Source organism: Mytilus edulis, chromosome 3 (genome assembly GCF_963676685.1).
Source record: "Mytilus edulis chromosome 3, xbMytEdul2.2, whole genome shotgun sequence".
Lineage (NCBI taxonomy): Eukaryota > Metazoa > Mollusca > Bivalvia > Mytilida > Mytilidae > Mytilus > Mytilus edulis.
In genome coordinates, this window is record NC_092346.1 from 89598400 (window position 1) to 89618869 (window position 20470).

At 31.2% G+C, this 20470-nt stretch overlaps 1 protein-coding gene across 2 annotated transcripts in view; it reads right to left on the reverse strand.

The window, feature by feature from the left end:
- Positions 1-843: 843 nt before the first annotated feature.
- Positions 844-20470, reverse strand: part of LOC139517727 (protein timeless-like) — a 36679-nt gene continuing 17052 nt past the window's right edge. For both annotated transcript variants that reach the window (XM_071309092.1, XM_071309093.1), the window contains 19 exons: positions 18742-18863; positions 17971-18031; positions 17049-17102; positions 16382-16698; positions 15829-15898; positions 14457-14569; positions 13494-13607; positions 12961-13070; positions 10179-10371; positions 8952-9150; positions 8488-8600; positions 6990-7131; positions 5654-5713; positions 4914-5073; positions 4516-4572; positions 2910-3110; positions 2324-2432; positions 1703-1808; positions 844-1147 (listed from right to left, as the gene is read on the reverse strand). In XM_071309092.1, coding sequence (XP_071165193.1) covers positions 1706-1808; positions 2324-2432; positions 2910-3110; positions 4516-4572; positions 4914-5073; positions 5654-5713; positions 6990-7131; positions 8488-8600; positions 8952-9150; positions 10179-10371; positions 12961-13070; positions 13494-13607; positions 14457-14569; positions 15829-15898; positions 16382-16698; positions 17049-17102; positions 17971-18031; positions 18742-18863 — 2298 coding nt within the window. In that variant the 3' untranslated portion in view covers positions 844-1147; positions 1703-1705. The remainder of the gene's footprint in view (positions 1148-1702; positions 1809-2323; positions 2433-2909; positions 3111-4515; positions 4573-4913; positions 5074-5653; positions 5714-6989; positions 7132-8487; positions 8601-8951; positions 9151-10178; positions 10372-12960; positions 13071-13493; positions 13608-14456; positions 14570-15828; positions 15899-16381; positions 16699-17048; positions 17103-17970; positions 18032-18741; positions 18864-20470) is intronic.

Consider the following 20470-nt stretch of genomic DNA (forward strand, 5'->3'; position numbering starts at 1 on the left):
AAAATCTGGCTCAAATTTTTAAAAGTATTTATCCCTATATGTTTATGTCCTCTGTTCTACCATGTCCTAGGAGGAAAAAGGCTGAACAGAGATTAAGATGTTAGGAATGTATGAAAATATCACGAAGGTGACTACTGTATTCTGATCAGAAATTACAAAATATGCAGGAACTTATTTAGGCTATTCTATATTCCGTCAGTATTAATAATGCAATTTCTTTTCTATGAACATAATGAAGATTATTCCTATTGTCATGAAAATGTCTTATTTCATAGCAAATTTCACCCATCTTATTTTTGTTTCAAACCAGATTAATCATTTTTTTTCTATTTCCCATTCTCAATTCTCTCAGAATCATCTCATCAAACATGTCAAACATATTGATGATGGAATAGAATATGCAAGAGGAGATAGATATAGTTTTTAAAATTACTTATCACATTTCATTCACATGTGTCAATATTTTTACTACTCATGTTATCATGTGAAGAGTAAATGGGCTTAATTGAAAATCCTCCTCAATATTCATGTTATTTTTTGCTGCTAAATTTTAAGCAAACAACAAAGAACTTATCTTTTATAACTATATTACTTGAATTAAAACATTCAATTTAAGACTTGAGCAATTTTAGCCAGTACTATAATTTTCCTGATTAAAATCTTTTTTATATATATTACTCCACTTAACAACATATAGCTGGTTAATTCTAGCCTAACAACATCAATGGTTAAAACAATTACATTGTAATCCTGAGTTCCAGTCTAATGATCACAATTATTCACACATAGAAAGATTGAAGTAGCAATTATTTTGTCTAACCATCACAAATAAACAAAGTAACATTTAACTGCTAAATTCACTACAGTGAAAAATAAAATTAACAACATGATGATAATTATTTGATTCAGTTTGTTTGCAAATTGTATTTTTCATTTTCTTTGTATTGAACACTTGTTACTGCCCCTACATCCTTTCACAGTGTTTCCTGTTGTCAGAGTATACAAATGGTATGCCTCCATTGCCAGGATTGTCAAAAGAAGAAAAATTTCACATTGCACAACACTTAGTAAATGATCTTTGTTATCAGCTTTAGGTTCAACAAGGTTGCATCATATAGTTCGCTTCCAATAAGTCGTTGTGTGGTATCTGAAAAATAAGTTAATTCTAGTTACCTAGTATAACACAAATCAAAATGTTTCAATGGGGCGGACTGAGAAAATGGGACCAAAATTTCATACATGCTAACTTTTTATGAGTAAGAATATACATAAACATTCCAATAACAGGAAGATAATGAGTCATGAAATTTATATATGTGTTACACAGTACAAAATACTAACATGAAGGTTGATGCTAAATTTGAGGAAGCTCTGATCTGATGTTCTTGAGAGAAAAACAAGCAGAATTTTATAGGATTGACAGGCTAAGGACAGATGTTAAAACAAGTATCCCCCTTCCTTCTGTGTGGTGGTATAAACATTCTGTAGCCTTTATTAACTTGTGTATCATTATCTTGAAGTTGCATGTTTAAGTATTAATTTTGCCCACTACTGTATAAACAGTTTTTTATCTAATGCCATGTCATTTTTTCTACTTCAATTTTTTTTTAGATACTGGAGTTCGAGGTTTTAAAGTTATATGTATAATCTCCTATCTTTCAACATTCACATATTTAAAATGAGTTTACAAGTAAAATATTACCCCTCATTCGCCATAGTTTGAAGTTGTCCTTTGCTTGGTTTGGTTGTATTGTTGAATCTGTTTGAGCCAGAAAATGTTGTTGTCTCCACCACCTGTCATTGGACGTCTGGAATAAAGAATAGAAAGTAGTAAATTATCATGTGTACTCAAGTCAAAGTCTTGAAAAGTCAAAATGATTATTCCTGAAGATACAACATCAAATTTCAAGAATTTGTTATGGTCCATGAATATTACTGTATACGAAGATACAACATCAAATTTAAAGAATTTTGTATGGTCAATAAATATTACTGTATACAAAATAATTGATTATTTAATCATCAAAAACATTTTCTGCATTGATCTATTGTAAATTACACAATAAAGGTGCTCAAGCTGGTTGTCTTTATAGTAAATCTTTGCTATTCAGTGGGGTATCCAGAACTTTTCATAAGGGGGGCCCGCTCGAGGTCATGCTTCACTTTTTTACTTGTGAAATGGTTGGTTTTCTAGAATGCTTTTGACTCATCAAATCAAAATGGCTGTCTTTGTAATGTGTCTTACAGGCAATTAAAAAGTACAATCTTTATGATTTGTTTAGAACCTTTCCCATCATTAAATAAACTTAAATAAAGTACATACTGTACTGAGATCTCTTTGGAATTACTGTATATGGTTTCGTTCTGTCTGGTGGAGAATGGAAACTGTTCATCTTCATATTTCACAGATGTTGGATCAAACTTTAGAATATCTGAAAAATAAATATTTATTATAGAATTGAATGCTGCTTTTCAATAATATGAAATGAAAGCAATTGGCAATCAAGTTTACATGAAGAGTGGAAGTTATTAATCTTTGTTTGTAACCCAAATAAAAATAAAAACATATTGTTATCATCTCTCAAAAATTTCAGAATAGTTTGAGTTCTTGTGAATTCGTTAAACTTCTACATATCTTTTACATTCTGTATAAGCATTATATTTGCTAGTCCAAAAACCATTTAAAAATATATCAAAATTTTAGTATTATTAAAAATGTTTTGAGAACTGCAAACACTAGTAAATCATAAACAATTTAACAGAGAAGGTCAATCTGTTACAGGTACTTGTATTGACCTTTGTGGCATATTTTAATTAGCTAAAGAAAGTAAGGGTTTCTTTCTTTTATTTTCCTCTATGCATGTATCCAGTTCTGTCATGCTATGTTTTCTATTTTCACATGGTATTACCTTTACTAATTGGTCCTAGTTTTTCTGCTTGTTGAATCAGCTGCTCTGATGTCCAGAAACTTGGAATTCTGGGGAATATCATGTCAACATCCTGTGGTGTATGAAATCCAAGGTAGTGTAAGAGTACGGTAAAGTGTTCATCATGTAATATTGGCTCTTGTTCCTCTTTATATATCACCAAGGGAACAGAACTTCCTTTCACTGCAATAAACATACAAAATAAAACCTTGTTAATTGATTTATCTATTTTTTCAATTTAAATTCAACAAGTTTCCTATTAAATCCACTACATGTTTTATCCCAATCACTTATGGGGGGTCTCATTGGGGGGTTCTGATCCCGCTTACACTATGTACTTAAGTAATTTTCATTGTTTTGTAATTTCCTGTGTCCGGCAAGACTTCATTTCCCGTTTTCACCGAACAAATAATTTGACTTTCACGTGTCATGCTTACAAACAATCGGCAATCCTGCGTCACGCTTAGACCCCAATGATTCCCACTTTATGGAAAGAAGATACATGTAACTTCTGGTTTCTACAAATTTAAACTAGTCTCGCAGGACACATAAGCTTAATTAAACAATATCCTAAAAATAAAAGTCAAATGGATGCCCTCCAAATGAGAATGCTACTGCAAAATTATAAAAATTTATACATAATAGAAAGTCTATGTACTCAATGTATATAAAACATTTTAGAAAGTTTGAAAGCTCTTGGTTAAATCTGTAGGTGAAGTTTAAGTTACACAAAATGTTATTGCTCCATCAGGAATGGAAGTAAAAATTGCTCTGGTTTCATCCGTTGTGAAATCTGCATCTACTGCATTATATATATATATAGAATAACCATACATTGTCTCGAAATATCAATGTTATTTGTACAAGGCTTAGAAACAGGTAGAAAGCGAGGCTGTGCCGAGCATTTCTACCTGTTTCGAGCCGAGTACAAATAACAGATTGATATTTTGAGACAATGTATGATTATTCTTTATATACTGCAACTCTTATAACTGTTCTAAATGAAGTATTTAGGGTAAAAACCGTCATTCTTTAATTGTGAGCAGACAACGTAAAATTGCCGCGAACCTGTATATTTTATTGACGTCATAAATAAAACTCTACGGAAACGCATTGTCAAAGTCATAAACAAGGTGATATATGGTCAGTGACTGTATATCACATATGAATATACAGTCAATGCAATTTGACTGCTCAAATAGCACATCTGCAGTATATATATAAATATATGTAAAATGAGGTGCAACTCTTCAATGTTATGCAAACATACTAGAAAATTAAGGCACCTGGTTCAAAACTAGGTGGGAGTTGATTACACAAGAAAAGTACCTTATTTCAATCAATCCTCTTGACAGTCTTCATACTTTAGGGAAATTTTCACCTTATACAACCAATCTTTGTGTTAAATCCAACTTTTACATGTTCAATTTTTTTATGTATGAAACTTGTGCTTAAAGGGTAAACTTGCTATCAGTTGTAGACAAATTTCTGACAGATTTGTAAATTGAGTCTAATCATTTCTGCAAATGATATGAGCAATACTCTAAATTTAGCATTAGCAAAGACTTATTTTCAAACAATTACCTACCAACATGAAACATTGTCACTGGTTCCTGACATTGAAGATTTCTTTCACACTGTTTCCCTAAAAAAACAATTTTGAAAAATACATTGAAAAATTACAATAGCACATAAGTTTGGTGCATCTTTTATGGAATTTGCATGTTGTCGTTTCCATAAATGATAAATTGCTGTTAAAAATAAAATCGTTCAGTTACTGTTTAAAATAAAACATATATGTTTTCTTTCATCAGTTATTAAATTTGTTTTGTTAATTTAATTTTGCAGGTTCTTATTTATTTTTAGCGTATATCATTTATCAAATTTTTAATGTTTACGAAACTGCATTTTTGAGCCTTGGATGGAAAGCTGCTGAATTTAATCAGGAGTGTAAAATTAAGAGACATTATTGATAAGAGAACCTACCAAGTCTGACGTATGCAGTTTCACACAGTAATGTTTGGATCCATTTGAGATTCTCGTCCTGTTGTTTCTCTTTAAGAGCATTAACACACCACTCTATCACATCCTTATCTTCACTGTCCAACAGTTTACTCTCTATTAAATCTTTAACAGTCACTAATTTCTGGAAAAAGACAATTATAGAATTGAAATATGAGAAGAATTTGTTCAATAACTACTTAAGTACATGTATATCTTTTTAAAATTTTTTTACTGTTGAAGCTGATCAAGTACTTTAAAGATCAAAATTTGTTTCATCTCCAAACTCTCATCAACATAAATTGTCAAGTAATGTGGTATGGTTTATCATATTGTGAATACATCTTATCAGGGATTATAAAATGTTCATTCCTTTTTTTACTTTTGTCCTGTGGTACACCAGGTAGTCAATAAATGTATGTTTGTCATTGTTGTATGATAGCCTATTTGCAGAAAGACTTTCCTTCTTTATACATGATTTTTAATTAATGTTCCTGCATATGTATCTTCAGCTTAATAAGTAGTATATATTGATGCCTTGTGTTGATGTGATGTGAGTGCTTCAGCTTGTGTTGAATGTGTTGAAGACCTTTCAAAAACTGTCAGTATTCATGCTGTTGTTGTTATGTTTATTTCCAATTATTAAATGCAGCTTTTGTTCATTTTAATTCCACCCAATATCCTTTAAGACTTTTATATGTTAAAAAAGGAATCTGAGACTCTACCTTATTTGCAAAGTATTCAGTATCGTCTATCAATCCATTGTCATAAAGCCTGGACCAAACCTGAAAATAAATAACACATATATTAAATACATAAACCCATTTAATTTAACTTGTACTAAGACAGGAATTCTGGCCAACAAAACAATAAGGTATTGTGTCCTATGCAATTCAAACAAGTGAAACTGCGAGCTACTGCTCACTGATGAAACCCCCGCCGCAAGTGGATAATTTTAATAGTGTAAAAATATGCAAGTGTTCGGTAAACAGGAAGTTGTTGAGTGATGAATCTGAAAACGCATTACACGGTATAGCTGACTTGTATAAATCCTGAAACCAAATTTCAGAAATCCTTGTATAGTAATTCCGGAGAAAAATGTGACGAAAATTTTCAACTTGGCTATCATATGTAAAATCATACAAGTGTTGGGTTAACAGGAAGTTGTCGAGTGATGAATCTGAAAATGCATCACACAGTATTGCAGACTTATATAAACCCTGAAACCAAATTTCAGAAATCCTTGTATTGTAGTTCCTGAGAAAAATGTGACAAAAATTTTCAACTTGGTTATCATGTGTAAAATAATACAAGTGTTCGGTAAAAAGGAAGTTGTCAAGTGATGAATCTGAAAACGCATCACACGGTATAGCTGACTTATATCAAGTCTGAAACCAAATATCAGAAATCCTGGTAGTGCAGTTCCTGAGAAAAATGTGACGAAAAATTTTCAACTTGGCTATCAGGTGTAAAAATGATACAAGTGTTCGGTAAACATGAAGTTATAAGTGATGAATCTGAAAACGCATCACACAGTATAGCTGACTTATATCAAGCCTGAAACCAAATTTCAGATATCCTGGTAGTGTAGTTCCTGAGAAAAATGTGACGAAAAATATTCATGGGAGGGACGGACTGACGGACTGACGGACTGACGGAAGGACAGACAGAGGCAAAACAGTATACCCCCCTTTTTTTCAAAGCGGGGTATAATTATTGTGTTGTGGCATGTCGTTTAGATAATTCACATGCAAATTGGTATTACATTTAAAATAAATTATATACTTTCCCTACAATGCCAAGTGATTTCTTCTAGTAAAATAAAAATAAGAATTTGCGACTTTTTTGGTGTATAAATTTGGAACCAAAAAAATTAAACCACCATTTAAAATTAAAAAAAACAAAAACCAAAAGCATTTTTTACTAAACATAATAAAGTGAAGTGTTTATCTAAACACAGACAAAAATACTACTTGAAATGTCACAGTCTCAGTGCCAAGAAAAACAAAAGTTTTTGTTTAAATTGTGCTTTATACTATTTAAAATTAAATAATATCGAACCTGTTGTGCTGTAATGGTGATGCCTATATCAGCAAATCTGTCTACCATTATGTCCACCACATCTCTGCTGTTCTGTAATTCTGTGTATAATGCAAACAACATATCATCTACCTCGGCAGAATCTTCAACACTTTCTTCCATACTGAAAAAGGAAGTCATATTACAAAATTTCATTCTTCAAAATGTTTGCATTTTTAATTTTGATGCTTTTTCATGTATTGTGTTCGGTGTTTTTTGCAAATTGGTAAAAAGCAGTGTTTGAGATATTTGTTTTAATCATTCCTTCATTAGGAAATGGTTATTTCTTTCCTGTTTGTCTGTGCAAATACCAATACCCCTACAGGCCTACACCCCCTGTTATGACATCTATTAACATTATCATTTATTCTGAAAAACAATGTCATAATACAAAATTTCAAATTATCAGTTTGTTCCTTCCTCCATACAAAATAATAATGTCAAATCACAAAATTTCAAATTATCAGTCTGTTAGCACCTTCCTCCATACAAAATAATGATGTCAAATTACAAAATTTCTAATTATCAGTCTATTAACACTTTCATCCAATTTGTAAAACAATGCCATAGTACATAACTTTTTAGTCTAGTGACATTAGTCCATTGGCACATTTCTCAATACTGAAATACAATGTGTTACGTGTACACTTAATCGTCATATGAATATTATTTGAACCAAAATATATTTAAATATACGTTGAGAGATAGCTATCAAAGAAAGGATACAAGAAAGGAAGTGACATGTTGATTGATTGTTGATTGCTTTACATACATGTACAGTGGCAACTATTTCATAGGAGATATGAAAAAGGAAAGGTGTGTGTGTGTGGTATTTAAGTAAAGTGCACAGGGCATAATTATATTTAAGAATTGAATGCTTCTTTTTATAACTTTATTGGGGTGTAAAAGCGTTGACCAAAGTACATTTTGTATGAAGCGCGGAAGCGCTTCATTCTAAAAATGTGCGCACAGTCAACACTTTTACAACCCTATGAAGTTACAAAAAGAAGCATTCAATACTTATAATTACATTTTTTAGCTAGGATAATGAAAACACGACTTACATCAAGTTTTTATTTAATTTACCTGTGCACTTTATTATGGGACCTTGTCATGCTCGTGTCATCATGAATGATAAGTTTTATTGTGTGAAACAACTGCTTAAGGAATAACATGTGATGTGCAGTTAGCCAATCAGAATAACATATTATAATGAAACATACATCTAATGTAATTATTTGATAATAAGTTGGAGCTGAATTATGTATTATGTTACAAAACATTTGAAATTTATCAGTTTTGTTGTTTTGAATCTTGCCTTGTTATGATAGATCTCAATTACTCAAGGAATTCAAATTAACTTAATTTTATGTGCTGTCAGATTGATTGGATATTAAAATTCAAGATATTTTTACTATTAAGACAAGTTACTTGATTGACATTCCTTTTTATTTAAAACACCTGAACTAATGTTACTTACATTTGATCTTTATTTTCCTGAATACCATATAATTCCATAGCAGCTGCATATGGGTCAGTTTTGGTCAGATTGTCAAATCTGTTCAACAAAAACTCCTTCAAGTCTTTCATTTCCTACAAGATAAAAACAAAACATTAATTATTATAAAAATATCAAAAATTTCAACTTTTGGTAAGATTATCAATAGCTATAAATCATTCTACAAATTTCTTTCACAAAATTATACAAAATCTGGCAATTACAAAATGCCAGTTACTAATAAATATTACTTTAAAGATGACAGAAAGAGTATACTTTCCTATACAGTTTTAGTTTGTATTTAAAAATCATACTGCTAAATAGAACTTTAAATGGTGTAGATCATCATTATAGTGTTTGATTATATATAATAGACAGAAAACACACAATTGTTAAGTGTTAACTGTTTGTAGTAAATAAAAGGGTGTACACCTTATAAGCATTACCTTTGTCATACAGATTTTGCTACCATCAATTTCCATCAAAGCTTGTATAATAGGCATCTGCATCAATACCTCAGGTTTCTCACAATCTCCAGCTATATGTTGCATCATAGTAAATACATACAAATTTACCACAGATCGGTTATTCTCAAAGTTCTCAAGCATTGTACCATAATACTGCATGATGTTACGATTTGCATATCTGAAACCAAGAAGTAAACAATAAATATAATTATTTATTGAATTTGTCAATTTTCAAGTTTTAAAAAAAAAAATTGTCCTGGATACTTGATTTCAGGACATTGTATAATTCAATTGCATACCCAAAACATCTGACTACTTGCATGTCACACAAAATATCAAATGAATGAAACCGGTTATGAGTGATGGCTTTCATGTTCAGAAAATGAGTACATTAGTAGTATGAGTTAAATATGATCTTCCTATCACTTAAAAACAAGAATAAATATCAAAAGAACAGTATACCAAACTCTCTCTACCACATTCCCTTGTATAGTGACGTGCTTACCAAACTCTCTCTACCACATTCCCTTGTATAGTGACGTGCTTACCAAACTCTCTCTACCACATTCCCTTGTATAGTGACGTGCTTACCAAACTCTCTCTACCACATTCCCTTGTATAGTGACGTGCTTACCAAACTCTCTCTACCACATTCCCTTGTATAGTGACGTGCTTACCAAACTCTCTCTACCACATTCCCTTGTATAGTGACGTGCTTACCAAACTCTCTCTACCACATTCCCTTGTATAGTGACGTGCTTACCAAACTCTCTCTACCACATTCCCTTGTATAGTGACGTGCTTACCAAACTCTCTCTACCACATTCCCTTGTATAGTGACGTGCTTACCAAACTCTCTCTACCACATTCCCTTGTATAGTGACGTGCTTACCAAACTCTCTCTACCACATTCCCTTGTATAGTGACGTGCTTACCAAACTCTCTCTACCACATTCCCTTGTATAGTGACGTGCTTTCCAAACTCTCTCTACCACATTCCCTTGTATAGTGACGTGCTAAATATGTGTTAAACCCAGTAGTTGTTGTAATCACCTTACATTAAACATGCCTACCCGGTTTCAAGTTGATGTCTACACACCTTTCTGAGAAATAACTTTAAACCCGCACTTTAATTAATCAAATTCATTGATTCATAACAACTTTTAAAAGGGAGCTTTTGTAATATCCACCAATCTATATACTTACAATTTAATATGCTCCTTCATGTTAAAGCTGTCAATAACCCATCCTTTTCTGTCCCATGAATCTAACAATGATAGATATGTATGATTTGTACTGATCAAGTCCTCTAGGAAACACAAACTTGTATCTTTGGATTGATAATGTCTGATAAGTAGGAAAAACACCATTCTAAGTTCCGTCACATTTGCAAGGTCCTCTGAAAAAATAATTTAAATTGGTCTTAAAATACATGTAAATTTAAAAAAAATTCTCATACTTAAAAGCAGAGCATCATTTAAATCATGTTTTATATTAATACAGAGACATCATTTAAATCATGTTTTATATTAAAATATAGAGACATCATTATCCCTAAACGGCTATAAATGGTTTCAGATAGGCACATAAACATATAATAAACATAACAGAAATTATATTTCCGATATAAATGTCCAACTCTAAATAGAAAAGGTCAAATATATATAAATTGCATATTAAATCAATCATGAACTGTGTAAGAATACTGTAAACATGGTCCCTGACTATATGTGATAATTTTTCCATGGTAAGACTGTTTAAGGTTGATGTTTTCATAGTTCTGGTCTATGTGAGGTTATTGTTTACATGGTCCATGATTATGTTCCTGAATGATTTGAGGTAAATGCTTCAGACTTCCTGAGTATGTATTGCTAATGTTTTTTAATAAAAACTAGGTGTGTCAAAGCAACACGAATGGCCCTTTCCCAAAAAGGTGAAAAATCTGCAATTTCAATATAAACACATGTGGACACAAACATGATGGTAGTCTCACATATCAAACATCAGCTCAAAATCTGTATAACTGTGGTTTTCAATAATTTATCAAAGTCCAAAGCCCGTAATTTCAGCAAAAAATAGCGGAGCAGAACTAAGTTTAAACTTGACCTGTAACTCATCATGGTTAACTCACTTACAATGTACCAAAAATCAGACCAATATCTGAAGGCGTTTAGAAAAAAACACTGTATAACTGTGAGTTTCAACAAATTTTTGAAGTCCAAAGACTGTAATTTCGGCATAAATTAGTGGAGCAAAACAAAACTTAAAATTGATCTGTAACTCATCATGGTTAACTCACATACCAAAAATCAGCCCAATATCTGAAGGCATTTGGAAAAAAAGTCTGTATGACTGTGATTTTCAACAATTTCTCAAAGTCAAAAGCCTGTAATTTCAGCAAAAATTAGTGGAGCAGAATGAAACTTAAACTTGATCTGTAACTCATCATGGTTAACTCACATATTAAAAATCAGCCCAATATCTGAAGGCGTTTGGAAAAAAAGTCTGTATAACTGTGATTTTCAACAATTTTTCAAAGTTCAAAGCCCGTAATTTCCGCAAAAATTAGTGGAGCGAAACAAACTTAAACTTGATCTGTAACTTATCATGGTTAACTCTCATATCAAAAATCAGCCCAATATCTGAAGGCGTTTAGAAAAAAAGACCGTATAACTCTGTTTTTCAACGATTATCAACAAATTCTCAAAGTCCAAAGCCCGTAATTTCGGCATAAATTAGTGGAGCCGAACGAAACTTAAACTTGATCTGTAACTCATCATGGTTAACTCACATATTAAAAACCAGCCCAATATCTGAAGGCTTTTGGAAAAAAAGTGTATAACTGTGATTTTCAACAATTTTTCAAAGTGCAAAGCCCGTAATTTCCGCAAAAATTAGTGGAGCGGAACAAACTTTAACTTGATCTGTAACTTATCATGGTTAACTCACATATCAAAAATCAGCCCAATATCTGAAGGCGTTTAGAAAAAAAGACTGTATAGCTCTGATTTTCAACGATTATCAACAAATTCTCAAAGTCCAAAGCCAATAATTTCGGTATAAATTAGTGGAGCGGAACGAAACTTAAACTTGATCTGTAACTCATCATGGTTAACTTACATATTAAAAACCAGCCCAATATCTGAAGGCGTTTGGAAAAAAAGTCTGTATAACTGTGATTTTCAACAATTTTTCAAAGTCCAAAGCCCGTAATTTCGGCAACAATTAGTGGAGCGGAATGAAACTTAACCTTGATCTGTAACCCATCATGGTTAACTCACATACCAAAAATCAGCCCAATATCTGAAGGTGTTTAGAAAAAAACTCAGTATAATGGATTGTTGCAGAATGACGGATTGACAGAATTACAGAATTTTGGAATTACAGAATTTCGGAATTACGGAATTTTGGAATACAGAATTTTGGAATGACGAACAAGGGTAAAAAAAAGATATCTTATGTTACATAGATTTGTCATTTGCAACTATAATCTGACAACATTTGTTTGAAAGAGAGAAGACAACATAAAAACAAGAATTTTTAGATATAAATTTTCAGAGGGTATTCTTTATAATTTTCGACTTATGACATTGGATTTCCCCTTTATATAACTCCTCATGTGGCTGGGTTAAAGTTGTTTTTAATAGATAGTGTAAGTCTTTCCATTACTTTCTTGGAAAAAACAAACATTTATGAACAAGGAATCTGATGTTCAGTGGTTGCCATCTGTTTATGTTGTTCTTAAGTGTTTCTTGTCTCTCATTTTTTTATATAGATAAGACCATTGGTTTTCCCGTTTGATTGGTTTTACACCAGTAATTTTTTGGGGCCCTTTATAGCTTTCTGTCGGTGTGAGCCTAGGCTTGAAAACCGTACCTTGACCTTTAATGGTTTACTTTTATAATTGTGATTTGGATGGAGAGTTGTCTAATTGGCACTCCTACCACATCTTCCTATATCAATGTACACTGATTTTTAATATACTTACTCTGTAATCCCACTAAATATTCCTTGTCATAGTCCTCCAAGGTTTCATCTGATGAACACTTTGACAAAGTCTTCAATATTTCATTAAGTGCAGTAATAGTCAGATGAAGCCTGAAACCACAAAAAGCATTAAAAGCAGTGTAACTATATCATAAATAAAACTGTCCTGAACAGATCATATAACTTATCAATTTAATATGACACTGTCAATCAAGGTTCATTAAGAAATTTAATATAATAAAACTGTAGAAATGTATAGCCTAAGTTTCAACAGAAATATTATCACTTCATAATGACATTTAGCTTTTAATATTGTGTGTGTTTAATTTGTTAGTTGTATCTTATTGACTTTTTTTTACACCTTACTGTTACGACAGCTTTAAATGACAACTGGATTTCACTTGACTAAATGACATTGTCATGCTCAAGATGTCTGTTCATGCCATCTGTTTTGTATTTTACAAAAGAAATTGTATGATTTAATTGCAAGTCACCCAGTAGATATAATACAAAATATGTAAATTAAATGTTTACCTTCTAATATTGTTAGTGAGATTCTTTTTCTTTTTCTGTGCTATCAGAAGTTGTTCTGTCAATTCTACTCCTTGATATGTCAGAAAACCAAACAGCTCTGTCTTCAAAACAAACCTACATTAACCAAAATAATGTTAGCATTATAAATGTTGACATTTTAAAATTGAGCTATTCCAAACTACAACTTTTGTTCCATTCTGTTCTTTAGAAACCATTTTAATCTTTCAATGAACAATGGTGACTCCAGTCTGATCCTTACTTAAAGATCTACTGACGGGTTGAAGGACTTTTTCATGACATTAAGACAGAATTCTTTTGTTTTAAGCATTTAGCATGATTAGTCAAATATATTACATCAGGAATTAAGGATTTTTAAGTATTTGAAAATAACACTTTATTTCACTTTGACTGAATAATTTTAATTTTAATCCATTTGTTCTTCTGACACAAAAGTTAATCATAGTACCAAACTAGTACATGCTTATATCAACCCAAATATCTCTCTGAATTGTCTTGCCATTTTACAAAAAAAAATTGTCTGCGTCCAGGATCAGACATTAATTCAGTAGACAAAACAATGGAATATCAAATATAAGTATAATAAACATTATGCTTGTCTAAATTCTTGATTAATTAAATTAAGGAATGACTGTAATATTTTTTCTGTCTGTGAAGAAATAACATAAAAATTTGGTGCACACTGAATAATGCGCGTAGCGGGTTATTTAACAGTGTGCACCAAATTTTTTATGTTACTTCGATTAGACAGAAAAAATATTACAGTCATTTCTTATAATTTAATTCTAAATTCCATTTTAAACCGTAGAAAACCATGAAAAAACGTTGATGACGTCACAGTCACATGACCAAATTATGTCTATGGGCTGATAACAAAATAATGTCAGCCAATCAGAAGACGAATTACATCCAAAATAAATTATTGAAAGATATATATATATTTACCTAATGACTTTAAATGGTAAATTTTCTTTTCTAGCTATTTTTAAGAAGAAAGCCATTGCCCACAGGAAGTATGTTTCATCTAAATTATCCTTTACATCTGAGATCAAAACATTCTGAAAAGTACAAAGTTACTTATCAAAATATACTTCATTTTAAGGTAGCACAATACAAAGATTTTTTTACTTCCAATCACTAACCTATGAAATGCTGTAACTTTCTTATGAATGCATAGAAAATAATAAAAGAGGTATATATAGATAGATAAAAGATTAATCTTTTAAATGAATGCAATATTTTTATTATGCAATCATTGTGTAATCAATTATTATATAATTAGCGGCAAAATCTGGGTAAGTTCACTCGAATGAATTTAGCTCTATCATCTCTTCAACTATACAGAAAATTTAAACGAAATCTTAATCAACACATCATGGGCTTCAAAAGGGTGTCTCAGATTGTCTCCATGGTGTTCCATTCTCTCATAAATCTCTAATTAGTGTAAACATCCTAACCACATAAAAGAAGATAATGTTTAATTAGGTGTAAAATTTGTTCTATACATTCTATCTGAAATCTGAGACACCCTTTTGTAGATAATGGCCATAGGAACAACATATAATAAAATCAACCCTCTAGGGATACCTATGCAGAAGCTAATTTCATTTGAAAGTGGAAATTTGGTGACAAATATTTTAGACACAGTTAACATTATAATTGGTTACATAATTGTTGCATAATATTAACATTGCATTAATTTGAAAGAGTAATCTGTTAGCTATCCAAAACTACCGCTTTTATAAATTTTCAAGCATTAATAAAAAAAGTTACAGCATTTTTAAACTTGGGACTTGGAGTTATAAAATCTTTGTATTGTGCTACCTTAAACATAGCCAGTGACTCATAGTTTTAGGCTCTTTCAAATATGAAGAAATATCATGTCCGAGCTTTAGTCATGTTAGTATGGAAATCAATTAAAAAATCAATCTGATAACAAATTCAAAGTTTTGTACAGGAATCCCCAAAAATCTATCACAAAAAAGTATACAACAGAATCTTAAGTATATGCAGCATGTATTAATCCTGTCAACCATTGTTCCATTCTGATGTAGTTTTTGATTTAACAAACTTTCAAATAATTATCATGTAGAAATTCAAAGTGATTTAAATCAATTGTGAAAAGATTGGAAGCAATTTTTGCATAATTTCACACCACATAATTAAGTCTTCCTTGTATGCTGGTTGGCCACTTGATTTCAATTGCAAGTTCTTTTAAACTTCAATTTTTCATAGATATATTATTTCTTGGTTTTAACAAATTATAAAAAACTTCTTATCAATAATCCTGAGGATTTGTGAGAAAAGGATTTCTTACCTTCAAATCGTGTACCAAAAACCCAAAACAGTTAATAATAAAATCATTTGTAAACTGCAACAGGAGTGACCTGAAATGAAAAGTTTTTTTGTCATTCCAAATAGAAACCTATCAACTGGTAATTCAATCAAATTTGAGATTATCTAATTTACATATAAACATTGAAACAACAATATGAAATGAGTCAAATTCACAGTTAACCTCTGAACAAATTGACCTTACGTCTGTTCCAAATTTTATCTTGTGGGGTGAATGGGTGGCACAGGTCTTTTACAATGTACAGTATCCAGATCACAAATTTATTCAGTCTTCTAAGATTTGATGTCCAAATAGTTATTCTCCAACTGAAAGACATTTGTTTCTGAGAACTCATTCTCACATTTGGTCAATAATTTACCTTAGAAATAAGGCAAGAGAGTCAAAAGATATTTTTTTTATAAGGCATAGGAAACCTAACATACTTACGCTAGAAGGAAGTAAATAAAGAACTTAATGTTGGAAATTCTTGTTTTATAATATCACAAATTTAAAACTGTTTATAAGGTGATTTTACCTTAAATGTTCAATTTTGTTTTCCTTAGATAAATCTTCAGTAAGCATATCCTCCTCTGTGTTTTCCTGATCCCTGTTAACCTCTGAACTCTCTATCTGTCCAGTATCTAGATCAGTCACACCTGATTCGTCCATATGAAGTGCTTTGCCAAATAATCCCGGTAATGAACATGTGGCTGTGTAAGAAGTTTTATCATCTTCATCGTTGTAACACATAGCTGTTGTAGGTAAAAAGTCATGCTCTCTATCTTCGTAATCTGACAAGCTTTCTTCATCAGATGTATCAATGTTCAGACAGGGTTTCAGAATATCCAGAGTCTGAAAAATAAATAAAATGCTAGAGGTGAACAAACAGACAGACCTTTTGTCTCTATTATCAGGGTTGTAAAAGGTTGGTATGTGCACAGACCAGGGGGAAATATAATGTCAGTTTTATGATAAACAAAAGTAAAGAATTGGTTTACAATTTGCTTTTTACCAATTTCCATAAGGCACAGTGAATACTGAGCTTCATATACAAACTCATATTTTGTGCAATTAGGTTGCTGTCTAATTGATGAATACTCAAAATGTCCTTATATTCCAATTATCCCACTTATGTCTAGTATTGCAGGGACAAACATTTTCTTATTAACCTGAAAACTTTAGATATTGTTAAGACACCTTACCTGTCTTGTATACATCAGGGATACTAACTGTATGATTGAAGAACACCAATATTCCTGTAATATTTATATAGACACATTTAATTAACACTTCTTGAAGGTCAAGTATAGATATTTTCCACTCACAGAAATACCACAGTATGAGCAAGTGATTTAAGAGCTTGTATGAATTGGAAATAAAATTAAGTGGGTTGACAATTCTGTTTCTAAGTATTGTTAATACTGTCTATTATAAAATTGTTTTTTGAAGACTATAGTATAGTTAATTTAATTTGTCAATGGCACAAATGTGATGATGCATTTTGAAGTTCAAAAAATCTTAATCAGGTCAATAATAACAAACAGTGTTTTCTTATCAGTTTTTTTTTATATCTGCTGTGACTTTGAACTGTTAGCTTACATGACAAATGGAATTGATGTTTATTCTCCAAATAAGACATCACCCATCTAAGATGGATGATAATTGAAGTAATAAAAGAGGTACCACCTAAAATCATCAGGTACTACAAACAGCAAACTAACACAAATCTCAATGAAAGCACTGTAGTCTTCCTTCCAAAGATAGGCTACTTCTGGTGCTTCAATATATTTTCTAGTGCTTCAATATATTTTCTAGTGCTTCAATATATTTTCTAATGTATCAATATATTTTCTTGTGTTTCAATATATTTTCTAGTGTTTCAATATATTTTCTAGTGTTTCAATAGATTTTCTAGTGTTTCAATAGATTTTTTCAAGTTTCAATAGATTTTCATCTCATGTGCACCACAATATCCTTTATACCCCTAAATGCAAAGAAGAAATGTTTACTTTTCTTTCCTTTTTTTTTTAAAGTAAGTGTTGTTTGGGTCCTATGGGAAAATGAATTAAACTTTTGTAAGATTGTGAGCTCTATAACAATACTGAACATATAAGTCATACTCACTCTTTGGGGAAGGGTAACTATTCTATTTATCAGTTCACCTAAACCGCTCTCAAGCAAATACCTGAAAAAAATTAGTATTTCAGTTATGAGTACATGAATATCAATTATGTTCCTTTCTTATTTTTGAGAGTGTTAAATCTTAAAGATGACATACATATATTATATATCGCTACAAAATAACAAACTAAACAATGTATTTGTTATTAGAAAAGAACTAAAGATTCAATTCTTAGAAAAACAAGTGTTCCTTATCCTCTTTATTACCAATGAACTCATATACATCCTGTGTAAAATTACTGAATTCAGTAGTATATTTCATTGCCATAAATCTAGGCAATATGATTAGTACAAATTCTGAAATACTCTTTCCCTTCCTTGGTTACATACAATGTAAATATGCATTAATACATAATTTATTTCATAGGAAAATTTATATAATTGGGGCCCTTTATAGATTGCTGTTCAGTGTGAGCCAAGGCTCTGTGTTGAAAGTCATCTTTAACCTATAATTGAATTTTTAAGCATTGTTACTTTGATGGAGAGTTGTCTCATTAGCACTCATGCAGCATCTTCTTATTTCTAAATAATGACTAACAATAGACCCAAAGGAGCCTGAACCGCTAACCTAAGACTCAGGAAATATTATGACCAGCTTTTTTTTTTCTGTTTACAGTTTCACATTTGTATTTAAGTTTCCAAGTTGATAATGATAGCTTGCTTTTTTTCAAAATTATAAAAAGCTACAGGTTGTAAAAAAACAGATCTACTTACAGTACTATAATCTCCTGGTTAGGATTGGTTTCGATGTTTTGTATGTATAACAAATTCCTGAACACTAGGAAACACTTGTTGATAAAGTCACAGATTTCTTCTGGCATTGGCTGACCATCATGCTAAGAGAAACAGGAAATAAGACAATCAATACAGAGACATATGACATCATGGCAAAAAAACAGAAACAGGAAATAAGACAATCAATATAGAGACATATGACATCATGGCAAATAAACAGAAACAGGAAATAAGACAATCAATACAGAGACATATGACATCATGGCAAATAAACAGAAACAGGAAATAAGACAATCAATACAGAGACATATGACATCATGGCAAATAAACAGAAACAGGAAATAAGACAATCAATATAGAGACATATGACATCATGGCAAATAAACAGAAACAGGAAATAAGACAATCAATACAGAGACATATGACATCATGGCAAATAAACAGAAACAGGAAATAGGACAATCAATACAGAGACATATGACATCATGGCAAATAAACAGAAACAGGAAATAGGACAATCAATATAGAGACATATGACATCATGGCAAATAAACAGAAACAGGAAATAAGACAATCAATATAGAGACATATGACATCATGGCAAATAAACAGAAACAGGAAATAGGACAATCAATACAGAGACATATGACATCATGGCAAATAAACAGAAACAGGAAATAAGACAATCAATACAGAGACATATGACATCATGGCAAATAAACAGAAACAGGAAATAGGAAAATCAATACAGAGACATATGACATCATGGCAAATAAACAGAAACAGGAAATGGGACAATCAATATAGAGACATATGACATCATGGCAAATAAACAATCAATACAGAGACATATGACATCATGGCAAATAAACAGAAACAGGAAATAAGACAATCAATATAGAGACATATGACATCATGGCAAATAAACAGAAACAGGAAATAGGACAATCAATACAGAGACATATGACATCATGGCAAATAAACAGAAACAGGAAATAGGAAAATCAATACAGAGACATATGACATCATGGCAAATAAACAGAAACAGGAAATAGGAAAATCAATACAGAGACATATGACATCATGGCAAATAAACAGAAACAGGAAATAGGAAAATCAATACAGAGACATATGACATCATGGCAAATAAACAGAAACAGTAAATAAGACAATCAATACAGAGACATATGACATCATGGCAAATAAACAGAAACAGGAAATAGGACAATCAATATAGAGACATATGACATCATGGCAAATAAACAGAAACAGGAAATAAGACAATCAATACAGAGACATATGACATCATGGCAAATAAACAGAAACAGGAAATAGGACAATCAATATAGAGACATATGACATCATGGCAAATAAACAGAAACAGGAAATAAGACAATCAATACAGAGACATATGACATCATGGCAAATAAACAAAAACAGGAAATAGGACAATCAATATAGAGACATATGACATCATGGCAAATAAACAGAAACAGGAAATAAGACAATCAATACAGAGACATATGACATCATGGCAAATAAACAGAAACAGGAAATAAGACAATCAATATAGAGACATATGACATCATGGCAAATAAACAGAAACAGGAAATAAGACAATCAATACAGAGACATATGACATCATGGCAAAAAAAAAACAGAAACAGGAAATAGGACAATCAATACAGAGACATATGACATCATGGCA